The 27,284-nt window shown below is 43.2% G+C and overlaps 1 protein-coding gene across 1 annotated transcript in view; it reads left to right on the top strand.

Annotated features, from left to right (window-relative positions):
• The window catches only part of ARHGEF38 (Rho guanine nucleotide exchange factor 38), a 115,637-nt gene that overhangs the window by 57,423 nt on the left and 30,930 nt on the right, over positions 1-27,284 (top strand). Inside the window, exons 6-9 of the mRNA XM_088479478.1 lie at positions 2,986-3,185; positions 13,319-13,449; positions 15,016-15,120; positions 24,515-24,637. Of these exons, the coding sequence (XP_088335604.1) occupies positions 2,986-3,185; positions 13,319-13,449; positions 15,016-15,120; positions 24,515-24,637 (559 nt within the window). The remainder of the gene's footprint in view (positions 1-2,985; positions 3,186-13,318; positions 13,450-15,015; positions 15,121-24,514; positions 24,638-27,284) is intronic.

Here is a 27,284-nt window from a genome sequence, read left to right as displayed (position 1 = left end):
TACTAACGAGTTTTATCACCAAAATGAGTGATAAATTTCCCTGTGTATGATAATGGTGCTCCAGCCAATCAGCTCCCAACTGTCAACTGTTAGAAAAATGACAGTTGGGAGCTGATTGGCTGGAGCACCATTTATCACACACAGGGAAATTTATCACTCATTTTGGTGATAAAACTCGTTAGTAAATGGGGGCCATATTGTGGGAGGGCATCTGAAAAAGAAGTATATAGCATGTTATTGGAGTCTTGTAGCAAGTTTAAAACATGGCCATACTAACTGCACCACCCACCAGAAGTCCTATCTATTTTCAATGCAGCGTCTAGATTCATATTTCTTGCATAAATTATTTTAATACTGCCCAGATTTGCCATTGATCAAGAAAGATAGTATCTGGCGACAAATAGGCGCTCAAAAACACAATGCAGCACTAAAATGTAACTAAATGGTTACACCCTTATAACCAGAAATAGATAATCGATAATCAAAGTATATGTGGAGAGATAAAAGAATGTTTTCCATACTTATCTCTCCACATATGCTTTGATTATCGTTTACAATCCTTCTATGAGTGGAAAAGACACCTATCCTATTGAAAACTACATTATAAGGAGAGTATACAAGTTTGTCATTTTATTGCAAATATTGAATTTTTTTACAAAGCGCATTGAAGTGTTTCTATACATTGTTTTGTTATTACAGATTTGCCATTGTCTACATCACTTGCCTGTATTTTGCAGAATCTGAAATAAAATACTTTGACTAATATACAAAGCCAATAACAAAATGACATTAACATACTGTACATGTCTTCCATTGTCATAGAATGCTGTATCTTCTATCTCAACCACCACTCTGCACAAAATCTCTATCACCCACCCAGCTTCATTGCCTAACGGATATTCCTGATTACATAACTTTTGGGGGCTGAACACACTCTGTTGAATTTGCTACCTAACACAAATTTAGGCAATGTCATCATGGTCTCAAGCCACCTTCATAATCTTCCTAGTCCCTAAGCTATTCTTCCAGATCACCTCCTCCCCTCCTCGCAATTCACTCACAACATAATTCTCTTTCTCTATTCAACCCTCTAATCCCTAAATCAACATTGCTATGTTTCTGGATCAGGTTCAGTATGCTATGTAGTCATTCATCATGAGAATGGTAAACATGTTGACATATTCATTATGTCGACATTCACCATTTTGACATTCAGGATTCAGTGTTTTTAAGGTAAGTCTACCTCTATCCCTAACCCTACTAATCAGAACCCCTAAATCTAACCCTAAAGCTAATTTTGACAATGACAACATTTTATATGTTGGCATCCTGTCAATGTTGATATTTTCCAGATGTTGGCATTATGATGCCGACATCATACCTCTCGACATACTAACTGCTGACATTCTAATGTCAACATACTGACTGCATACCGTTTGGATCATGTGGCCAATAAGCACTTTTCACACTGCAATCTGTCTTGACCAATATTCAATATGTGGAACTTATGAATCAAAGCAACATTTTACTATAGAACAGAGGTCTCCAACCCGTAGCTCGCAGCTTTCATTTTGGTAGCTCACCTAGCTTCCTGGTTACCAAGTCAACCTAGTGACCACTGACGCATTCTTCCCCGTGGCGTTGACGTTATGGATAGAACCACAGGGAAGCACATCAGGTGATTGTCGCAGCCTTTACAGCAATCACATGGTGTTCTTCCCCGTGGTTCCACCCACGGCGTCTATGCCACAGCGGAGAGAGTGACTCCCGTCCAGCCCTACCGGAAAATCACACAGCAGCCCTGCTTATAGCTTTTGCTCCTCTACTGCATGTACCTCCTAGGAGCCATTAAAATGTGTCTGTGCTTAAATTTTATCTACAAATTACAACGATATCACTGTAATAATGAAATGCATTGTTGTTAACTATGAAACAGTTTTTTTATTTTCATTAAATTACCTTCAATTATTCGGTAATTAGCCTGTAAGCGTCAGTGCAGGGAGAATGTATTATTATTATTATTACAGCAGCACTTATTGAGAAGTGCCAGAATAGACCACAGCACTTTACAGTTGGGACAAACACACACACAAGACAACATTATCTGGGTATTAATATACAGATAAAGAGCTAAGGGGGTCATTCAGACCCGCTCGTGAGCGGCAGTACGCTCGCAAGCGGGTCGATGTTCCCCCACTGCGCATGCGCACGACGGAGGGAGCTCCGTCGTGCGCATGCGCGAGACCCGGCGAGCGACGGGCTCTCTATCGCTCCGGGTCTCGCACCAAAGGGGGCGTGCTGTCAATGTTGATTGACAGCACGCCCCCTTTGGTGGGCGTGCCTGCCAGACGGAGGCATTCCCATGGGAAGCCGGCCCCACTGACATCACTAGTGATGTCAGTGGGAGTGATTTTGGCTCTGATAGAGCCAAAATCACTCCAGGACCCTACCGCAGGGTCTCAGTCGCAAGCCCGATGGCCGCGATGGTCAAGACCATCGCGACCATCATCATGGACGCTCGCTATAGCTGTGGGTGGTAACCCACAGCTATGCGAGCGTCCATGAGGACGCTCCAAAAAAAGGTAGGAGGGCCCTGATTCAGAGCGAGCGCTCTGGTCAGAGCGTTCAGCTCTGAATCAGGCCCTAAGTGCCCTGCACTGATGCTTACATTCTATAGTAAGATATTGCTTCGGGACTGCTACTACTACTACTGCTACTAATAATAATAATTAATATAACCATCTGTAGCTAGCACATAGGCATTAATGTTATTCAGATGGTCTAGCATTGCTGACTAATGATATCTCTCTGCCATATGTACGATAATGCACAGCTAATGCAGCACCAATATGACAAAGACTTTGGGACATCATTATGAACATAAACAAATAATATTCCAGGTTTGACTGTTGTTTATAAGTTGAACTGTTATACTTGTCTATTGAGTGTACTGTAGTGTAACATGTCCCTCTTTTTGCCACCTAGAAGTAAACCAAATCTGCTGGACATGGGCTCCCTGATAATTAAACCAATCCAGCGAGTGATGAAATATCCTCTGTTATTATGTGAACTACTGAACTCCACTCCCCCGAGTCACCCAGACTACAGGACACTACAGGACGCCTTTACAGCAATCAGAGATATTAATGGCAATATTAATGAGCTGAAGAGACGGAAGGATTTAGGTACAGTAACAGACATGACGATTCAAGATTGACATGCAGATGGACCCAGTATCATTGTATGATATATGTATTGCGTCATGTGATTCCCCATGACTGCATACGACATGCTATGCTATAGCGCACACTGCGATCTCACCATGCATTTCTACGGAGGCGCAGTTGCATACGCAGTGCGCGTATCTGCTTGCGTATGCGCAGCGCGATTCGCCATGTCATTGACAACAATAGAGCTGCGCATACAGTCAGGTGCATAAATATTGGGACATTGACAGAATTTTCATATTTTGGCCTCTATTCACCACCACAATGGCTTTGAAATGAAACAAACAAGATGTGATTTAACTGCAGACTTTCAGATTTAATTTGAGGGTAATTACATCCAAATCAGGTGAACGGTGTAGGAATTACAACGGTTTCTATATGTGCTTCCCACTTTTTAAGGGGCCAAAAGTAATGGGACTATCAACTCAAAAGCTATTTCATGGACAGGTGTGGGCTATTCCCTCTTTATTTCATTATCAATTAAGCAGGTAAAAGGTCTGGAGTTGATTCTAGGTGTGACATTTGCATTTGGAATCAGTTGCTGTCGACTCTCAATATGAGATCCAAAGAGCTGTCACTATCAGTGAAGCAAGCCATCATTAGGCTGAAAAATCAAAACAAACCCATCAGAGAGATAGCAAAAACATTAGGTGTGGCCAAATCAACTGTTTGGAACATTCTTAAAAAGAAAGAACTCAGCGGAGAGCTCAGCAACACCAAAAGACCCGGAAGACCACGGAAAACAACTGTGGTGGATGACAGAAGAATTATTTCCCTGGTGAAGAAAAACCCCTTCACAACAGTTGGCCAAATCAAGAACACTCTCCAGGAGATAGGTGTATATGTGTCAAAGTCAACAATCAAGAGAAGACTTCACAAGAGTGAATATAGAGGGTTCACCACAAGATGCAAACCATTGGTGAGCCTCAAAAACAGGAAGACCAGATTAGAGTTTGCCAAACAACATCTAAAAAAGCCATTACAGTTCTGGAACAATATCCTATGGACAGATGAGACAAAGATCAACTTGTACCAGAGTGATGGGAAGAGAAGAGTATGGAGAAGGAAAGGAACTGCTCATGATCCAAAACATACCACCTCATCAGTGAAGCATGGTGGTGGTAGTGTCATGGCGTGGGCATGTATGGCTGCCAATGGAACTGGTTCCCTTGTATTTATCGATGATGTGACTGCTGACAAAAGCAGCAGAATGAATTCTGAAGTGTTTCGGGCAATATTATATGCTCATATTCAGTCAAATGCTTCAGAACTCATTGGATGGCGCTTCACAGTGCAGATGGACAATGACCCGAAGCATACTGCAAAAGCAACCAAAGAGTTTTTTAAGGCTAAAAAGTGGAATGTTATGCAATGGCCAAGTCAATCCCCTGACCTGAATCCAATTGAGCATGCATTTCACTTGATGAAGACAAAACTGAAGGGAAAATGCCCCAAGAACAAGCAGGAACTGAAGACATTTGCAGTAGAGGCCTGGCAGAGCATCACCAGGGATGAAGCCCAGCGTCTGGTGATGTCTATGCATTCCAGACTTCAGGCTGTAATTGCCAGCAAATAGGGGTATTCAATATGGAGTGAAAACTTCGTTTTTGCGATGTTTTCGCACCAATGACGTCATTTTCAGAGGTTTTCGATTTACACCGTATTCAATTTCAAAGACTTTTCCGCAGGTCCGAAAAGTCTTTGAAAAAAAACGGGGATAACTTTTCACCACTGAATAGGTGGCGAAAAAAAGTGCAGGATTGGGGTTTAGGGGTGCAGGCTTAAAAAAAATAGCCTGCACCCCTGGGAATGACATTTTAAAAATAACTGTGTCAAAAAAAAGTTTTAAAAAAAAATAGGGACACCCCAAAAAATTAATTTAAAAATTGGGGTGAAATAAAAATTGAGAAAAAAGTGTTTAAAAATAGGGAAATAGGTTCAGGGCTATTCTGCAAATATGCGGCAGGTGTATTCTAGAATAGGCTATTAGCGGCAGGTGCATAGTTGCAGAATTTTTAAAAACTTACTTTAGGGACATAAAAATATGCTAGTACCCATTTTCATGTGCCCCAAATTCGCAGCTTCCCTTTTTCGTAGGTTTTATATTGAATACGGGGATAAAGCGGGCGCGCCCCCGATACTTTATCCCAGGAAAATCTCCGATGTGGAGCGAAAAGTCCAGCACGGACTTTTCGCTCCCATATTGAATACCCCTCTTAGTATTAAAAAGTGAAAGTTAGATTTAGGATTGTTTAGTTTGTCCCATTACTTTTGGCCCCTTAAAAAGTGGGAGGCACATATAGAAACCGTTGTAATTCCTACACCGTTCATCTGATTTTGATGAAATTACCCTCAAATTAAATCTGAAAGTCTGCAGTTAAAGCACATCTTGTTTGTTTCATTTCAAAGCCATTGTGGTGGTGAATAGAGGCCAAAATCTGAAAATTCTGTCAATGACCCAATATTTATGCACCTGACTGTATCTGTAAATAATGTGTCTTCAGTCTCTTCAGGCACAATTGTCACATTACTATTGTATGGGGATGTCGTCAGCATCTCAGCAGTCTGGATGCTGGTGCTCAATATACTGGTGCCGGAATTCCGAAAGCAGTCGAAATCCCAGCTCCAGAATCCCGATTGCTGCCATCACGACAGTAAGTATTAGGGTAGGGGGATGGTTAGGTGTTAGGGGAGGCACTAGGGGAAGGGTTAGGCTGAGGGGGAGGGTTAGGTTTAGGCTGCGGGAAATGTGGGTTAGGGTTAGGCTGTGGGTGAGGTGGGTTAGGACACTTACCTGTTTGTGTCTGGATTCTGACTATCGGGGTGCCGCTGTCGGTATTCCGACCGTAGGCATCACGACCGCCGGGATCCCGTACCCAACCCTATTGATTTTAGCTTGCATTATGTTAGCTGACACTCCAATAAGTGGGACTTGTCTGACAGCAACACAGGAGCACTGGGAAAACAGATACAGCATGCAGCTCCAGGGACTATACCAAATTGGCCCATAGGAACATTTGGGCTAAGTAAAGCAAACTAGCACACATTTAAAATAAATAAACATGTAGAGATACATGTCCATCCCCTCCATAGTTCCCTGCTATGCTCTTCTGAGCTTCTGTGTGCATATGCTGGCCCCAATACATCAGAAGTGGAGCGGCAAGCATCACAGTTGGACAGCCACCACCACCTTTGGTTCCTAGTGTATTAATAGAGTAGATGCACATTACCATTGACTCACCCGACAAAATGGAATCACTGCCCGTAAAGATATACAATCGTCTGAAGCAGAGATAAAGGATACCAGAATTGTTTTTATTATAATATAGTCTATTTTTATTTCCATAAATTGACTGAAAATAAATGCCATTAAAACTGTGTCAATTCAAAATACAAACTTGTGGCAGTTGATATAATTCAATGGTGTTTTATTAGGGCAATATTTTCTATAGCTTTTAATAATTATATTAATAATAATAATAATAATAATAATAATAATAATTTGTTTTAATCCGTCATGTCCAGCATGCCTCCTTTTGTAAAATGTCAGTGCTATCTCAATTTGAAGTAATCTATATTAGAAGAGGAATCGGAAAATATTCTTAAATATGTCTTTAATGGTATAACAATACAAGTTGACACCATATTTTATTAGGAAAGAGTCTATTTAGCTTTTTTTTACATTCTTTGTTAAGAAAATATAACTTTTCAAAGTGAAATTCATTTCTCTTCAGACCGAATAATTTCTTACTCTTTCATTGTGTGAGTGCTGATTTAGTAAGAGAAAAATATGTAAAAAATTACTACCTCTTGTATATTCTATAAAAGAGTTTTATTGTGGAGCTAACAAATCCAAGCCCCCTATTTACACGGTAAGAGGATGTGTAATTGGCAGAAAAAATTGTGATAGAATGTTGCAGGAGTACAAAGATGTTATGGATTGGGAGTTTTGTCCTGGCACTTTCTCTGTCTTATTGGTGTGCTTAAGTAATATAACTTCCTCCCAGTAATGTGGTAATAAAATGGAAAGAAAACCAGATCATAGTGTATACTGTTGTACAGTGGTGTCGGTGTATGGTGGAATATAAACACTCACTGGGTTAGGTACGGGATCGCAACGTTCAAAATCCAGATGGATTTTGGTAAGTGTTTTAACCAAACTCTTAACCCTTACCATAACCCTAACCCACCCTTCCCACAGCCTAACTCTAACCGACCGGTCCCGCAGCTTAATCCGCTCCCCTCCCGAAGCCTAACACCTAACCTACCCCCTAGTGCCTAACCCTAATACTTACCGTGGGGTTTGTGACCGTCGGGATGCCGCTGTCGGTATTGTGACTGTCGGCATTCCGACGGTCGGGATCATGACTACATCCACACTCACCATATAAATGACAAAGGAGGGCATTGGACAATCTTAACACTGTTGTCCTTAGTGGTTGCTCAACTGTGGAGAGTCCTCTGTACAACTGGATGTTCAGTATCGTGGTTCCAATACCCAGAAGATGGAGCAAAAGTGAAACAACATAGGGTCTGATTCAGAGACGTATGACAATGAAAGTACATCTCCGATTGTTAGGGGTCTACGCCTGTGCAGAAACTATTCTGTGCATGTGCAGAACGGGTTCTGCAATCTCACCTGCAGAGGGTCGAGGCCAGGGTCTGCATCGATGGATGCACATTCCTGGCCTCTTACATGGCCAACGCCAGGTTAGGCTGCGGGAAGCTTAAGCTCACGTAGCCGGACCAAAGAAGTAACCATCGTGACATATGTCATGATAGTTCAGCTGGTGACCCCAGCCTGTTACGTCGGTCGCAGAGCTGGGATCGCTAATGCAGCAAGGAGGTGTCTGACATCCCCTTCTGCATTTGCACCAGAGATGGACGGATTTGCATAGCTGCTTGTGTGCAGCTCTGCAAATATGTCTATGGCCGGAAGCCGGCAACACATGGATAATGGCAGCCGCGGCACTGAAGGGGCTAACCCCGCCCCGTGCTGTGGCACCAACTTTAAATGTATTAACGGCGCTAGGCTTTTTTAAAAATGTGCTTTTATGCTGCCATGGCAGGACCCTCTCTATGGCCACAGCGGCACTGTAGCACCGCAGCTACAGGAGGTGAGCTCCGGCGAAGCGCCGTTGAGGGACCTGGCGGAGGTTGCCACTGTAGCCGGGTCTGAGTCCCAGGCTGCCGGGCTGAGCACTCCTCATTGGAGATCGGGAACGCTACCTCCCGTTACCCCAGCATGAAGGAAAGGACACACACTGGGAGACCGGAGAAGCCGCTGTTGCTTGGACAAGTGTCCCAGCGCAGCAGGACTGAGAGCCGCAGACAGGTAGACCAGACAAGCCGTCTAGCTATGCGGTGCAAGTTAACCCCTGGTACTCCAGGGGGAGGGTAAGGTAAAGCTGCTGCAGCCAGGCATGATCCCAGGCAGCAGAGCTGAGAGCCTTATGCTGGGGGCTGGGAGCTCAGCTCCCAGTGTCCCAGCATGGCAGGGCTGGTTTAGTAAAGCACTAAGTGAAGCACACTAGCACACATTTAAAATAAATAAAATGTATTTGAAATGGTATATGCAGCACTGAGCCAGGAAAACAGGTCCTGGGCTGCAGTGCTGCAGTATGTAACAGCCTTGTTGCAGGGCACAGACTCAATGTATATATTTAACATGTTGTATTGGAAATTGTTTAAATGTATTTCAAGTGTGCTTGTATGTATTTTAAGTGTATAATTGAAAGTAATAAGCACTTACCTTTGATTTCCTGGAAGTCCCAGGGGATCCAGAGTCCTCAGTGGGCTGCTGGATCCCACAGCCCTTCCAGAGAAATAACTTGCTCTCCTATGCAACCTCATGCCTAATAGTGGTATGAGGAGGTGCATAGGAAGCTGGCTAATGCAGCCAGCTAATCCATGTTTAGGGAGCTCCAAAAAACTTTCACTCCGTGGCCAGGAAACCCTGCCCGGGACCCTGCTTGCCCACCTCTGGATCTCAGATTCAGGCAGAGATGGCAGGCTTGGGCCCTTAGCAGATTCCTGGAAGTCCGTTGTGGAGGGAAACCTCCCCCGGTCCTAGACGAGCCGACTTCTGGGTGGCGACTAAAACACCAGGTAGGCTAGTGCACTGCTACCCACTGTCCATAGGGGGCAATGTTAAACGTGCATGTGGCCAGCACATGCACAGCAAATGCACTTAAGGTGATTGGTTGGAAACCACAGGGCGGACTTACCCCCTGTGGTAATGTGTATTGGTGTGGCATAAAAGAAGGCTGCGTGTCTGTTAAAAATGTACTTCCTTGTATATCCTTTGTGGAAAATAACTGCTGTTAAGATTTTGTATGCTGTAACCCCTTAAAACTGAAGGAATGTCTTTTTCAAGACTATGAACAATAAACACCTTTGCCTATTCAATTGCATCTGCATCCTGTGACCAACAGAATTGCGCAAAATGCTATTCCATTCTCCGGCTGTTCTGGATTGAGCCAAGCATCTCCAAAGCTCAAGCCCTCTGCCAGCTACCGTGCAGAGCCTGGTCCATTGCGAGGGATCAGGAGGAAACAGCCGACACCAACCAGGAGGTGTGCCGCAGCAAATAGACGCATACACAGCAGAAGCGGTTCCAGGTGCCGGAGGTAGGAGCTTAGGTGTTTGTAAGCGGTTCCAAACGCCGACGGAAGGAGTTTAGTGGTGGCAGCGTCGTTACACACCCACGGCGCAGTGGTTGGAGTCAGTGACAGGCGGTCACTGACAGTAAGTAGGAATCCCTGATACTCCAAGAGCCAGTTGACCATGAAACATGTTGCTATTTTCTGCTGAGAAGACTAATGCTGCCCATCCACTAGGTGATTAAATTGAGCGATTGAACGATAACGACGTCATTATTGTTCATTCGTTCATTAATCGTTTGAAGATCATTCACTAAAATGTCTAAAACGACCAGCGATGCGCGCTCCCGCTGGCCTTTTAAATACCTCTATCATCATGCAAACAAGCTGGTCAACCTGACGATAACGTCAGGTTCAACATGTTTGCAGATGATTGATGTGCCTACACTGAACGACTGCTCGTTCAGTGTAGGCTCATCACAGACTGACAAACGTCTGCACGATTACAATGTCATAATCGTGCAGTCGTTTTCAGCTCGTCTAGTGGATGGGCAGCTTAAAGGCTTATTCACACTAGATGATAAAGTGAACGATATGGACGATATAATAATATCGTTCAGTGTGTATGAACGATATCATTAACGATGCGCGCTCCCACTGATCGTTTACGATGTCTTCCATCGCCTGAAATTGCAGGACAATCTGACGATATCGTCAAGTTCTGCAAGTTTGGGGATGTGGCAGAGTGACGTCACTGAACGATATCGTTGACGATATCATTCAGTGTGTATGCTCAATGTCGTTCCCGACACTGAGCTCGGCGGTTCAAGGGATAACACTTAATGATATTGCTCATGGAGCATATCGTTAGGTGTGTATGAGCCATAAGTATATCTTCTAGAGCAGGGCTATCATTCCCTTATCTCCTTTTTTATAATTTTTATATATATATATTTATATTTTATATATATATATAATATATATATATATATATATATATGGTATGCAATCGGGAAGCCGACTGTCATATCCCGGCAAGGGTGAAATTCCGGGCATCTAGATGTAGACGCCCGCATTTCCCCGACGCCGGGAGACCGCGAGCGGACAGCCGCGGGGGGGAGGGTTAGGTTTAGGGCTCCTGGGAGGGACTTAGGGTTAGGCACCCCCCCGGGAGGGTTAGAGTTAGGCTAGGGGGAGGGAGGGTTAGGCACCCCCCCGGGGGACTTGGGTTTAGGCAGCGGGGAAGGGGGTGGTTAGGGTTAGGCACTTAGAGGGGGGATTAGGGTTAGGCACTTGGGGGGGAAGTTAGGGTTAGGCACCCCTAAGGGGGGTTAGGGGGGTTAGGTTAGTAGATACTCACCTATCCACGATCGGGATTTCCAGCGCTGTCGGGCTTCCGCTGCTCCGAACTCTGCTCATGTCGGGCTGCCGCTGACGGGAAAAGAACCGGCGGCCATGCGGCCGGCGGTATTTCATACCCATTCCATATATATATATATATATATTTTTTTTTTTTTTTTTCCTTTGATATCACCTTTGCTGAAACATTTAGCCTAGGTCGTACTTTATTAGAATGTAATTATATTGCATAAAACAACCATGTTTGTATGGGCAAAAAAATTACAGTATTTAATTTCCATAATAAAGCTTTATTTTAGTTTATCTAACCAGACCCTTTTATTTTTTTGGGTCTTATTATAGTTCCGGGTTTATGTGCTGGTTATAGTAAATATTGTTTATCATGCCAACGAACATCAGGATAGACAAATGAATGTCCAACTCTCCATAATTAGTCACTAAAGGTGAGTGCAACCACCATGTTGTTTCACTCTTGTCCCATCTCCTGAGTACTGGGACCACGACATTGAACACTCAGATGTACAGAGGACACTCCGTTGCTGAGCAACCACAACAGGACAAAAGTGTTGAGGTTGTCTAATGCATTCCTTTGTCATTTATATGGTGAGTTTGTATATTCATCCATGCACTGACACAACTGTACAACAGTTTACACTATGATGTGGTTTTCTTTTCTTTCCATTTTATAACTACATTACTGTGAGGAAGTTATGTAATTTATCAACACCAATAAGACCGAGAAAGTGCCAGTATAAAATGCCCTAACTATTAACTACAACGCCCTGGAACTGAAGTTGAACAGTTCCAATGTCCCAGGCTACATGTCCTTGGTCTTCATGAATTTGAGACATTTCTGATGCAAGTCATCTACAGTACTGGAATACATAAATTATATTCAACCTCGCGCCCCTCGCTGGCAATTTTGGAATCCCACGGGTATGCGCACTCCCGATACCCGCGGGATTCAATTAAAAAAACAGTGGATGCGGGGTTTTCATCACTAAAAACCACGCGCCGCGTAAATTATAAAAAAAAAAATTACTTACCTGCCCGGGTCTCCACGGCTCCCGGTGACATTCCCTCTCTCTTCTTACTGGAGATGGGGCTGCTGGGAGTCCCGTGGGCTCCTGGGAGGCTCCAGGGGCTGGTGGGTGTGAGCAAGCGCTGATGGGAGATGTAGTTCTTCCAGCACCCGTTACGGAGGGGCCACACTGACACTGGGGAGGGCACACTGACACCGGGACACAAATACACACACACACACTCATACATGCTTACAAACATCACACACACTCACATACTCAGGAAAAAACTCGCAGGTGCGGGTTTTTTGCTATTCTTGTAGCCTATTGAATATGCCCCATAGATGGACTATATTAAAGTTAATCCCATTCCTTATTTTTAAAATATAGAATAAACACACATCCATTAATAACATATTGCTTGAATTGTAGTGCAGTGCAGTGCTGTAAAGCAAGAATAGGCAGACAGGCATACAATTGTTTTTTAAACTGCAGCAGACAATGTCAACAATTTTGTGAATAAGTGACAATTTTTACACAGCAGAAGCCTAGTAGTAAATGCAGTATATATGGAAAGTGCAGTAACAAAGGTCCCATCCCTAGGATGCACAGCACATATCTCCTTTCTTACCCTTACTTTAGTGTCATTGTGACGTAAAATACAGGCATTATCCCTAACATATCATTTCAAGGTTCAGCTAAAGTAATTTTTCCCATATCTATCCCTGTTAGCACTCAAGCCTGGGCTTTTGAAACTATTGCTTATATCATAACTGTATTGTACTTTTCTATGCTGTTTTCATATTAATGATAACAATCCTTGATGTTGAACCTGTTCAGATGGGGAGAATTATGATATAGATGCCAGTTTCACAGTTTGCAGTAACACAACAAGCACACCTTATGCCCTGCAGTATTATAAGTTTGTTCACAAAGTGTGCAGTCAAAAACTGATCCTTCAGTCCAGAGCCTTTGATTACCATTTGATCAATCATCCTCCATGAATCCTGGGCTATGTTTTTGACAAGGCTGTCAATATAACATTACAGAAAGAGTTTGCCCTTTAACATCAGTCCGCCAATATTTGATGCCTTTTGATATTTTTCAGTGCTGAAGTACAGGAGAGTAGATGAAGAGGAATCGCTGAAAGACAAACTTTCCAAACTCAGTATTCACTCCATTACAAAGAAGTCCAAGAGAGTGACCAGTCATCTGAAAATACTTACAGGAGGAGAACAGGTAATATTACTCTTTCTAACAGCTTCTACTGTTGGTATCACCCGCAGAGCAAGATAACATCTAAACTAAGAGAAAATATAATAGTTACATGACTAGGGTTAGCTCTGGTGACTGCATTACCACCACCATTTTAAAGAGGAACATGAAATTACAAGGCATATTTGAAGGATTTGTGATATGCTGTTATTATAAATATATAAAATCAGATCTGAGTATTTCCTGCAACTGACAAACTCGTCTCCACTAAGGTAGTGGAACTATTGCATACTTGCCTATGTTCCATCTCCTCTCTAGTTAGACATCAGTTCTGATCAAACTCAGGTTCTCAGGTTGAGCACACTTGACAGAAGCTAGAAGATACCCGTGCTTACAAGTTTAGACCCAAACTAGATGAACTTAAGAACATCCATCATTTAAGGAATCATATATTTAACTTAACTAAAACTCCTATAAACAAATCCCCCTATTTAGCTAGTTTGTAAACTCATAACATTGGCCAAATTATTTAGCCGTGCATGCGACTACATGCATGGTGTACACATGTATACAGGAGAAATATATGTATATATATATATATATATATATATATATATAACAATAAATTATTGCTCTATAAAGTGAAGCAGATAGGTGGGTGTTCATTATTAAAAGTGACTAGTAAATTCTACTTATATAAAATGCTGTATATAGATTACATAAGTAAATGTATCACCTAATCTGGGGACAGCATACTATAAAGCAACATGCTATGAAATCAGACCTGGATAAAGATTTTGAGAAATCGATCACACTTGATTACAATACTCAAATGTTCCATTTCAAGACAGGATTTACCAATACTACAGTACAATTTCTTACTTATGAGACCGATAACTTCTCTCATGGGCTTTTACCAGTATGATAGAAAAAGTGTCCAAAGCTACACTATGTAGACAAAAGTGATTGGACACTGACAGCAAATAGATCAACAAGACTTAATTGACATCAGTACTTAGTAGGTCCATCACGTGCAGTGATTACTGCAGACATCCTTCTTGACTTAACTGTCCACAAGTTCCTGGCCAACAGCACATGGTATGTTTTGCCATTCTGTCTTAATTACAGTGACCAACTGTGACACTGAAGGAGGTTGAGTCGGCCTAGAACTCACCGGTCTCTCCAATTTGTCACAGAGGCTCTCAATGGGGTTAAGATCTGGACTCTGAGCTGGTCAGTCCATCCAGGTTACCGAATTTTCTGTATACCAGTCCATCATCGCTCTGGAAACCTGACAGGTGGCATTGTCGTCCTGATAAAATAATTTTTTATTTCCATAGAACTGCCACAATGTAGGGAGCATAGAGCAATCGAGAACATCTCTATACTTTTCATTTTATACCTTCACGTACATATGTCTGCTGTAGCACACCAATTTGCTCGTGCGGGGGTGTCCAATCACTTTTATTTACATTGAGTATATTGGGACCTACCTATACATAGATGACTTCAAAAATGTGTTGCTCTGTTAAGACTTTGGTTGATCTGTGAATAATTTTATATCTTACTAATATATTGGTAACATTCCAGGTGAAAGACCAAATATTTAATAAGGAAGAAAAAATATTCAGAAGCCTGGAAAAGACTGTCCGGTTCTGTGTTAAACACATAGTGTGTACTCTCCAGCATATGCAGGTGAGTGATGTCAGTCTTTTTTTTATTGAGAACATTGGTTTTACATTTACAAAAGGTGAGGATGTTACTGTGATGGTGGTGGAGCTTAAGAAGTCTGGTGCAAATTGAAATATATTGTATTACTTATTTTATCTGAACAAGCAAATATAAATAAATACATGGACCCCTTGGCCCAAAGAGATTTAGGAATGGAATCGGTATGTATGACCGCCGGACTTCAGCATGGCGGTTCAAATCTCGATGTAGGAAGGACGGCAGATGAAGATCCCGACTAAGGTAAGTAACTACCCTAACCCTCCCCTCTCCCCCTAACCCTAACACTCTCTTAGGGGTGCCTAACCCTAACCTCCCTCCCTAGTGCCTAACCCTAACCTCCCCCAGAGGTGCCTAAACCTAACCCCCCCTCGCTGCACCCTAAACCTAATCCTCCTGGGGGGGTGCCTAACCTTAACCTCTCCCTGGGGTGCCTGACCCTAACCCCCCCTTCCCCTAGCATAACCCTATACCTCCTGGGGGGATGCCTAACCCTAAGTCCCCCCGGTGGACCCTAAACCTAACCCTTTCCCCCCCTGCGACTATCCACTGCCAACACCCCGCTTACCTAGGATTGGTATGCCGGTGTCGGGATTTCGATGTGGGGCTAATGATAGGTTTCTGTATTTAGATGCTTAGAATTAGTCCCATGCCGGGATTTCAGTGTCGGGAAGCCAGCGGTCGGCATTTCGACCATTGGTTTCCTAACTGCATCCCTTAGGAACATTTTTAACAAAATAGAAAGGTAAAGTGAGAAGGAATTTTCTAACTTGCTGACTCCCAGGGGCTGTGCCATACAACTGTTCTTTTTAGGTCTCTGCTGTATCTGTAGTGAGAAACAGCATTTCATATTCATTCATCCATCACTTTAATATTGCAGTGGAGGGAGGTGTGAGACCAATGTCGTGATTATGTTATTCTACACGAGATATCAGGCAAAATGTAACCCTTTATTTATGGGGCATATCCAATTGCAGGTGAAGTTTTGAAACATCCCGCGGCCGCAATGTTTTACATATTAAGTGGCCGGATAGAAAATTAGTTGCAGTATTTCTATAGGAATTACCACAGCTATTTTCTCACAGCCCCGAAACAGGTCTAAAATAATAAGAAATCCCTATTATAATTTTAAAATGTCAGAACCTCTTGGACACTCCTCCCCTCAATGACAAATTAGGTAATTGGAAGATTTAAATTAGCCTAATTGGTCCAATAATTACATGTCATTATTGGTTTTGTTATTTTTTGCTTTGCTTTGCATCGTTTTATTTTACTTAAAAATCATCCATTTGCAGAATCTTTAAATAATTTATTTTTTTCTGGGACAGTAATAACCATTAATACTGTTACTAAATGTTGGTCTTTCATTTTTTTTTCCATTTTTTGGGGTACAGGCTGTTCACAATTTTGTAATTTTTTTCCATGAGGTGTTGCCCAAAAACATTTTGCACCCATTTTTTTCTATTTGATACCATGGGTATCAGGAGTGCGCATACCCATGGTAATAGAAAATTAGTTGTGATGTCCGCAACATTTTTTGTGGGGAAAACCTGGCAGCCAATTGGATGTGCCCCTTTATGTTTATTACATGCATTTATTTATGTATGTACAGCTGCAGGGATAAGAATTTGTCTGATAAGATGCCACGTAAAAGAGAGACTGGTAAAGTTATCTATAGCCCATTAGGTCTAAATGATCCAACAGACAGATAATGGTAAAATAATGGGGTATTATACATTGCCCTTCTCACCAACATGAGGTTGGCCAGAGGAATGTCACCCCTACAATACTTTAGTGACAACATTCTCTTGGCAAAGAGTCATAAAACCCAATTAGCATCTACAAAGGCCCGTGAGCCAGCAGAAGTTAGGCATAAAATACAATGTAGAACTCTGAAACTTTGGGAGTCAATCTGACATTATGAATTTTCCATCTTCTTGCATCTCCCAGCAAACAGTTTCATGTAAGTGAAACTGTTCTATTATTTTTCTTTTTTGTTTAAAAGAAAATTATTTGATATATTTCTACTGTATGTCATTATTAAGATTAGGGGTGAGCGGGTTCGGATTTCTGAAATCCGAACTCCCCCGAGCCCCCCCGATCCGAGGCAGATCCGAGTCAGGCTCGACTTTTCCCGCCTGACTCGGATCTGAAATCGAGGCAAAACGTCATCATCCCGCCTTCCGAGTCTCGCGGGTTTTGGATCCTATATAAGGTACCCGCGTCGGCGCCATTTTCTCACTTGGATGTGGACAGTGAAGAGGGAGGGTGGGAGTTAGGGCTGGCTGGGCTGTGTAGTGTAGTGTAGTGCAGAGTAGTGTTGTGCTGTGCTGTGCTGCGCTGTGCTGCTGTTCTCCACTACTTCAAAGTCCATAGGGGCTGGCTGTGTAGTGCTGTGCTGCTGTTGTTAATAGGGACTGTGTCCACTACTTCAAAGTCCATAGGGGCTGGCTGGACTGTGTTGTGCAGTCAGTTCTCCATAGGAGCTGTGTCCACTCCAAAGTCCTGTGCAGTGTCCCAGTCCTAAAGGGGTGCTATAGTGTTGTCTAGAGGGTGCTCTGTCCATCAGGGGTGCTCCCCCCAAGTGCTAAAAAAATAATATTTTTTGTGTGTTTGTGAATTGTGTGCGCAGTAGCCGCACGTGCATCAACAAAGTAGTGCCAAGCGTGCGCCTGTGTCATAAGTAAAGGGCCGGCTGGCTTGACCGTTAAAGGGTGCTGTAACCCCCAAAGTACACTTCAGTCCAAACCAAAAAAAAAAATATTTTCTGTGTTTGTGAATTGTGTGCGCAGTAGCCGCACGTGCATCAACAAAGTAGTGCCAAGCGTGCGCCTGTGTCATAAGTAAAGGGCCGGCTGGCTTGACCGTTAAAGGGTGCTGTAACCCCCAAAGTACACTCCAGTCCAAACCAAAAAAAAATTATTTTCTGTGTTTGTGAATTGTGTGCGCAGTAGCCGCACGTGCATCAACAAAGTAGTGCCAAGCGTGCGCCTGTGTCATAAGTAAAGGGCCGGCTGGCTTGACCGTTAAAGGGTGCTGTAACCCCCAAAGTACTCTCCAGTCCAAACCAAAAAAAAATTATTTTCTGTGTTTGTGAATTGTGTGCGCAGTAGCCGCATGTGCAACAACAAAGTGCCAAGCGTGCGCCTGTGTCATAAGTAAAGGGCCAGCTGGCTTGACCGTTAAAGGGTGCTGTAACCCCCAAAGTACACTCCAGTCCAAACCAAAAAAAAAATTATTTTCTGTGTTTGTGAATTGTGTGCGCAGTAGCCGCACGTGCATCAACAAAGTAGTGCCAAGCGTGCGCCTGTGTCATAAGTAAAGGGCCGGCTGGCTTGACCGTTAAAGGGTGCTGTAATCCCCAAAGTACACTCCAGTCCAAACCAAAAAAAAAATTATTTTCTGTGTTTGTGAATTGTGTGCGCAGTAGCCGCACGTGCATCAACAAAGTAGTGCCAAGCGTGCGCCTGTGTCATAAGTAAAGGGCCGGCTGGCTTGACCATTAAAGGGTGCTGTAACCCCCAAAGTACACTCCAGTCCAAACCAAAAAAAAAATTATTTTCTGTTTGTGAATTGTGTTCGCAGTAGCCGCACGTGCATCAACAAAGTAGTGCCAAGCGTGCGCCTGTGTCATAAGTAAAGGGCCGGCTGGCTTGACCGGTAAAGGGTGCTGTAACCCCCAAAGTACACTCCAGTCCAAACCAAAAAAAAAATTATTTTCTGTGTTTGTGAATTATGTGCGCAGTAGCCGCACGTGCATCAACAAAGGAGCAGTGCCAAGCGTGCGCCTGTGTCCCATAAGTAAAGAGCCGGCTGGCTCATTTCTTAAAGGCTGGTGTAACCCACAAAGGCCCTCATTCAGAGCCACTCGCTATTTGCGGTCGTTCGTTCTAAAACAAGGGGTGGCTATTCAAATGAACCGTTCGCTGTTTGCGGTCTGTTCACGTCTCTAGGTCTGAACGAGCGAACAAAACTTGCGTTCGTTTTTTGTAAAAATACGCCCCCTGGCCGCTCGCATCCTAGGTCATGTCCGCTATTTATTAGATTAAACGAGTACATCGACCAGGGTATGAACTGCTCGCTATTCTTGTGGTTGGTTTTTGCTACCACAATTTTGCGAGCAGTTCTGGCTATAAAAGAACCCAGTGACGTGGTCAATGACGCTGCTGTTTTAAATATGCACACCCATAAAACGCCCGTTTTGACCTTTAAGCACGCCTACGATCGGATCTCCACTCCCCGTTTTCAAGCACCTTCCCCTGTTACCACCCACATACGCCTCTTTCTGTCACTCAAATTATCAGGCATTCGCTATTTTGCGAGCACATGAATTTCGGCCGCACTGAGTGGTTCGCGCATGCGTATTACGATCCGTACGCATGCGCAGTTGGGCAAACATCGCTCGGAGCGAACGAGCAGCCACTTGCGTCCGGCTCTGAATCAGGGCCAAAGTGCACTACTCTCCAGCAAAAATAAAAAAATATTTTCTGTGTTTAGCCGCACGTATATATCAAATCGATATAACATAAATGGAGGACCAAACTTTCTCCGATAAAAATAAAATAGAGAAAGATCAAGAACCACTTCCTCCTAGTGCTGAAGCTGCTGCCACTAGTCATGACATAGACGATAACATGCCATCAACGTCGTCTGCCAAGGCCGATGCCCAATGTCATAATAGAGGGCACATACAATCCCAAATGACAAAGTTCAGGAAAATGACCTTGAAAAAAACATTTAAATCAGCTGAAGAGAAACGTAAACTTGCCAATATGCCATTTACGACATGGAGTAGCAAGGAACGGCTAAGGTCGATCCCTAGTATGTTCATGACTAGTGGTTCAGCTTCACATGACGATGGAAGCCCTCCTCCCACTAAAAAAAATCAAAAGAGTTAAGCTGGCAAAAGCACAGCGAAGAACTGTGCTTTCTAAGAAGATATCACAAATCCCCAAGGAGAGTCCAAGTGTGGTGGTGGTTGCGATGCCTGACCTTCCCAGCACTGGACGGGAAGAGGTGGCTCTTTCCACCATTTGCACGCCCCCTGCAAGTGCTGAAAGGAGCACCCACAGTCCACTTGCTGATATGCAAATTGAAGATGTCACTGTTGAAGTACAACAGGATGAGGATACTGGTGTAGCTGGCGCTGAGGAGGAAGTTGGCGAGGAGGATTCTGATGGTGATGTGGTTTGTTTAAATCAGGCTCCGGGGGAGACAGTTGTTGTCCGTGGGATGAAAAAGCCCATCACGGACATGCCTGGGCAGAAGACCAAACATTCCACCTCTTTGGTCTGGCAATATTTCTATCCAAATCCGGACAACAACTGTCTTGCCATATGTACCTTATGTAAAGGTGGAATAAGTAGGGGTAGGGACGTTAACCACCTAGGAACATCCTCCCTTATACGGCACCTGCAGCGCGTTCATAATAAGTTACTGTCAAGTTCAGAAACTTTGGCTAAGACCGTAAGCAGTCCAGGGACACCTAAATCCCGTTGTCCTGTTGTATCCAAGCGCCTGCAAATTACACCGTCAACTCCCTCCTCGTCAATTTCCTCCTTAGACAGGATCGGAAGTAGTCCTGCAGGCCATGTCACTGGCATGACTGACTCTCCTATCGGGGATCCCTCCGGAGGATCCTGCATTGCTACGCCTCCTGCTGCCGCTGCTGCTGTTACTGCTGCTGGGAGTCGTTCATCATCCCAGAGAGGAAGTAGGAACACCACTACTTTTACTAAACAATTGACCCTCCAACAGTCCTTAGCGAGGAGGATGAAGTACGACAGCAGTCATCCTGAAGCAAAACGTATAACTGAGGCCTTGACTGCTATGTTGGTGTTAGACGTGCGTCCGGTATCCGCCATTAGTGCAGTGGGATTTAGACAATTGATGGAGGTAGTGTGTCCCCGGTTCCAAATCCCGTCTAGATTCCACTTCACTAGGCAGGCGATACCGAGACTGTACAGAAACGTCAGAAAAAGTGTCCTCAGTGTCCTGAAAAGTGCCGTTGTACCCAATGTCCACTTAACCATGGACATGTGGACAAGTGGAACAGGGCAGACTAAGGACTATATGACTGTGACAGCCCACTTGGTAGATGTATCACCTTACGCAGCAACAGCAGCAGCGTCACCAGTCGCAGCATCTCAGAAACGCCAGCTCATTCCAAGGCAGGCTACGCTGTGCATCACCGGTTTCAGTAAGAGGCACACCGCCAACAACCTCTTAGAGAAACTGAGGGAAATCATCGCCCAGTGGCTTACCCCACTTAGACTCTCCTGGGGATTTGTGATATCTGACAACACCACCAATATTGTGCGGGCATTACATCTGGGCAAATTCCAGCACGTCCCATGTTTTGCTCACACAATAAACTTGGTGGTGCAGAATTTTCTGAAAAGCGACAGGGGCGTGCAGGAGACGCTTTGGGTGGCCCGAAAAATTTCTGGCCACTTTCGCCATTCAGCGACTGCGTGCCGAAGACTGGAGCGCCAGCAAACACTCTTGAACCTGCCCCGCCATCACCTGAAGCAAGAGGTTGTGACGCAGTGGAACTCAACCCTCTATATGCTTCAGAGGATGGAGGAGCAGCAAAAGGCCATTCAAGCCTATACATCCACCTATGACATAGGCAAAGAAGGGGGTATGCACCTGACTCAAGCGCAGTGGAGAATGATTTCCGTGTTGTGCAAGGTTCTCCAGCCCTTTGAACTTGCCACACGTGAAGTCAGTTCAGACACTGCCAGCTTGAGTCAGGTCATTCCCCTCATCAGGCTTTTGCAGAAGCAGCTGGAGAAAGTGAAGGAGGAGCTAAGACGGAGTGATTCCGCTCGGCATGTGGGACTTGTGGATGAAGCCCTTCATTCGCTTTGCCTGGATTCCAGGGTGGTCAATCTGTTGAAATCAGACCACTACATTTTGGCCACTGTGCTCGATCCTAGGTTTAAAGCCTATGTGGTGTCTCTCTTTCCGGCCGACACAAGCCTGCAGAGGTGCAAAGACCTGCTGGTGAACACACTGTCAGCTGAAGCGGAACGTGACACGTCAACAGCTCCTTCTTCATTTTCTCCCGCAACTGGGGCTGCCAGGAAAAAACTTAGGTATCCTAAGCAACCCGCTGGCGGTGATGCAGGGCAGGCAGGACCAAGTTTGGACATCTGGTCCGGACTGAAGGACCTGGCAACAATTTCTGACATGTCTACTGTCACTGCATATGATACTTTCACCATTGACAGAATGGTGGAGGATTACATCCGTGACAGCATCCAAGTAGGCATGTCAGACAGTCCATACCTGTACTGGCAGGAAAAAGAGGCAATTTGGAGGCCCCTGTACAAACTGGCTCTATTTTACCCGAGTTGCCCCCCTTCCAGTGTGTACTCCGAAAGAGTGTTTAGTGCAGCCGGGAACCTTGTCAGTGAAAGGCGTAGGAGGTTGCTTCTCCACAGAATGTGGAGAAGATGATGTTCATCAAAATGAATTATCAGCTCTTCCAGGGAGACCAGCCTCCAGAACGTACAGAGGGACCTGTGGTGGTGGATTCAAGTGGGGACGAGTTAATACTTTGTGAGAATGAGGATGTACACACTGAAGAGGGTGAGGAATCGGTGGATGAGGAGGATGAGGATGACATCTTGCCTCCGTAGAGCCAGTTTGTGCAGGGACAGATTAATTGCCAGCTTGTTTTGTGGGGGCCCAAACGAACCAATCATTTCAGCCACAGTTGTGTGGCAGACCCTGGCGCTGAAATGATTGGTTTGTTAAAGTGTGCATGTCCTGTTTATACAACATAAGGGTGGGTGGAAGGGCCCAAGGACAATTCCATCTTGCACCTCTTTTTTTTCTTTGCATTATGTACAGTTTGGGGCCTAGTTTTTCAAGCTGCCATCCTGTCTGCCACTGCAGTATCACGCCTAGATGGGTCACGTGTTTGTGCCGCCCACTCGTGTCGCTTAGCATAGTCATCCAGCTACCTCGGTGCCACCTTTTGGACATAAAAACACTATTGTGAGGTGTGAGGTGTTCAGAATAGACTGGAAATGAGTGGAAATTATGGTTATTGAGGTTAATAATAGCATAGGAGCAGAAAAACCTACAAATTCTGTGATTTTAGCTGTTTTTATGCTTTTTTTCAAAAAAATACAGATCCAAAACACAAAACCCAGAACCCAAAACACAGAAGGGTGGTTTTGGCAAAACCAATCCAGATCCAAAACACGAAGAAAGATCCAGATCCAAAACCAAAACACAAAACACGAAAAGTTCCCGGTGCACACCCCTAATTAAGATTAATTGTTTATGTATATCATTGTATCTTTCTTACATTAAACTTTATTTAATATGATTGGTCTCTGTGATTCTTATCGGATCCATTTTGCCTGTGGATTTGGCTAACCCATGATACATATCTGGACTACAGGTTATTTTTTAGGTAATGATAACTGGGGCTTAATATTAATTGCATAGTGAGATCAGATAATTCCTACTTGGGGGTGTTGCTCCTGAACCAACTTCTGTGGTGGCAGACAACTTAATAGTGAATGGAACATGTACTGGTGAGTGTAATAATTAATGTAGACAGACCGGGTGGTTGTTCTTTAACTCTGTGTCAGGCCCACTTCATGCAGGCTCAAGTGAGTGTTGATCTTGACAAAGTTACGTACAGCAGTTAGAGACGGGAGTATCTTGGAATGTACCAGTAAGAAGCCTCCATCTCTTTGCAGCAGTATCTTTGCAGCTTCTGATTCATAAGTCCTTTCATGAGCAGGATGTCCTGTTTTCCCCACTGTTCAGTGCTGCAGTGCACTGTGACCACTGCACAAATCAACAGCAACAATAATAATAATAATAATAATATAAAAGTACTTAAAAATCTAGAATAGACAAAGAAAATATGTCAAATTGTCTATAACTACAGTTAGAAATTCATAGAAAATTTACTTATATTACAATATACATGATTAGGCAAAATTAAAAAGTGATATTTGTATTTCATAGACAAAACAGACATGTATTAATCTGTTGCATTCATTAAAGCATTTGCCACCCAGAAAGTAATCAAAAGTAACTCTCAAATTGTAATTAACCAATGAAGTGTGCACCACACAGTAAAGGTGCGGCCACTTTAACGCTCATAGCAAATATCACATTAGTGAACCTCAGGACCAACTAGCACAAGGGTAACTTACTATTACTGTATATGCTTGCATATGCTATGTTAATACAAATGTAGAGTGCAGCAAGTTTTGCTCATAATGTATGCTGTGTGAGAGTTTAATGTTGGAGAAATTAAGTTCATAGTAACATTTGTGCTGTATGAAAATGTCTATAGTCACTATTTAAATATTTGTTATTCTTTTAGGATGCTTTATCTATGGCTGGACAAAGTATTATGGGACTACACGACATTTTGAATGATGATTCCCAGGAAAGCAATCAAGACATAAACTTGCAGAATAGTGTTGGGACACAGTATGAACAACTGGTGAGGCTGCTTTTGGCAATAACACAAGAGTTTTGGCAGATCTTAAATGACATTTGGGGTTGTTTTGCTGGGTAATAGTTGTTATCTCATCTTTTTACTAGAGGGCATTTTTCTTAATTCTTGTGCTTAATGTATTACCCTATTGTTATATTTGAATCTAGGAGCCGCATGAAGATGCAGCTTGCTCATTGTCACTGCAGCCAAGATGCTTCAAGCCATCCATCCAAAGCTATGCAATAGTTCTATGGGAACATTACTATGTGGTTAATTTCACACATGTCTACTTACACAGACCAATCATCTTCTCTGCAATAGTGTACTAAGGGGGTGATTCAGAGGTGGATGCAAAGCAGTTGCAACTGTGACTTATGTCACAGATGCCACTACGAAATTATGCTAATGCTGCAGCCAACACGCTTTCTATTGAGGTGACCACTGACTGTAGCTCTAACTCGCCATGGTGGCACAGAGGCGCACCATCGAGTGCGTATTGGCCGCACCGTTGGACTTCTATGGTTGTTCAGAATAACTGTCGGAATTTGGCAGGCAGAGTCAATGGAACTCAGTTATCTGTGTGTATGTATTTTATTGTTTATTTAGTTTATTATTATTATTGCCTATGATAACCTTTAATTTTAGAAAATCCCCAAAGTTCTTTATTCCTTATACAAAAAAGGTTTATAGCTTATATATCCAGATTAATCAAAAGGTAAAATGGATTTCTAGATAGGTATCTGACTTAATGAGCATAATTATATGCAATATATAAAAACATAGACAAACCGAAATTCCAAATGAATGTGATTAAGACTGACCTATCCACACAGTCAGATTAACATGCATATCTACATTTTAATGAACATGTTAATGTAAGATTACAGGAATGGAAAAAAAGTCATTATCTGGGATCTTTTTAAAAAAATATAATGGTTTTACAGTCAAATGCAGGACAGAAGCTGATAATGATTCTTTGGAGGTCATTCAATTGCGGGTAATGACCACTACGTGCCATTGGAACAGCGGCACTTTGTGGCCACCGATATCACCAGTTCTATCTCACATCCATTATAGGTATGCAGGAAAATTGGCAATGTTGGAGTGCCATATTCTAACACCATGTGAGCAGCAGAACATCACAGCTGCACAACACGGAGAATTGAATATTGACCTTCGAAACCTATTCCTCACTCATATTCAACCAACATGAGAATACATATTGAATGACATGTGTAAGATGTCTGGTGAATGTAGCATAGTGATGCCAGGATTTGCCCCCTATATTCTGGCAGTCTTAGGTTGAACTCGTTTTGAACTTTAATTTTCCTCCTAAATTAGGACTTGATGTTTTTTAAAGGTTCACACAGTTAATTTGCAGTTCACAAACTTGTATGGGAGCTTCAGCATGTTTAGCCTCTGATGTGGAAACTAGTATTGGATGGTAGTGTCACCTCAAGAACAAGTAGTGGGGTTGTACAGTAAACATGAAAGTGATTGCTGAGAAAGACATACTATCTGGACCTTGGCTGACAATAAAACATCCCTGTTCTTTACGCTCAGAGAGAATAAGTGACTGCTAGTGAGTGGTGACCACCTTATTGCAACAAAATAGGTTAATATATGAACCCTCTACAAATGATTCTATATAAGCATTGTGTGTCCTGCTATTTTATGGATCTGCTGTGGTCCTCACCTAAAGAAGATATCTCTGTCATTTTGTCAAACAGACTGACCATCTGAGATATCCAAGCACGATTGCTTATATTCATCAGCGCTTAGCAGATCATTGCCCTATATAAGTCAGCTGAATGACCTCCACTGTTGTCTGTGTAAGGTTATTCACCAACCTGGGTGGAAATGCAGAGCAGCCAGATGCCCAGTACACTTAAGTTGCTTGGGGCAGGATCAAAAAACTACATCCAGATATATACTGGCTTCTGTCAACATGGTAAAAGTTCATGAAAGCTTTGCATAAGTTTGTAATGTTCCATCTGATCGAAAAACAATACTTCTGGGGAAAACATTTATCTGGAAAGATGAGACCAAAGTGGTGTTTCATCTTAATACAAAATGCCATGTTTGGTGAAACTCAGACACAGCCACAAAATATCTGTATCCACTCTCAAGCACCGTGGTGGAGTGATGAAGATTTCAGGTTGCTCTGCAGGAACAGGTCGTGAATGGCTGGCAGTCTTTAAATCTACTACAAATATTCATACCGGTGCATTCTAGAGGAAAGTTTAAAGCCACCTATCTGATAACTGAAGCTTCAAAAACATTTTGTCATGCAAATTGACAATTACCCTAAGTCCAAATGAATAGTTGAAAAAGAAAAGAACTAAGGTTATGGAATGGCCAAGTCAGAGTCTAAACCCCAACCACATTGAGATATTGATTCAGTAACTTAAAACAGCTGTGCATAAATAAGTGTTCTCAACAGTGGTGTAACTATTGTATTTGGAGCCCAAGGCAAATTTAAAAATGGAGCCGCCCCCCCCCCCCCATGTGCATGCGCCAGAGGCCGAACAAATGGGCGTGGTCACTTAAAAATGGGGCATGTCAACATGACAAACACCCCTCTATCGTCATTCTGAACATTCCTTTCCATATGCACCTTAACCCCAGTAGTGCCCCTTATACAGTACCCCCA

This window comes from Taudactylus pleione, unplaced genomic scaffold (genome assembly GCF_031769625.1).
Source record: "Taudactylus pleione unplaced genomic scaffold, aTauple2 ptg000236l, whole genome shotgun sequence".
Lineage (NCBI taxonomy): Eukaryota > Metazoa > Chordata > Amphibia > Anura > Myobatrachidae > Taudactylus > Taudactylus pleione.
This window is presented reverse-complemented; position numbering and strand designations above follow the sequence as displayed.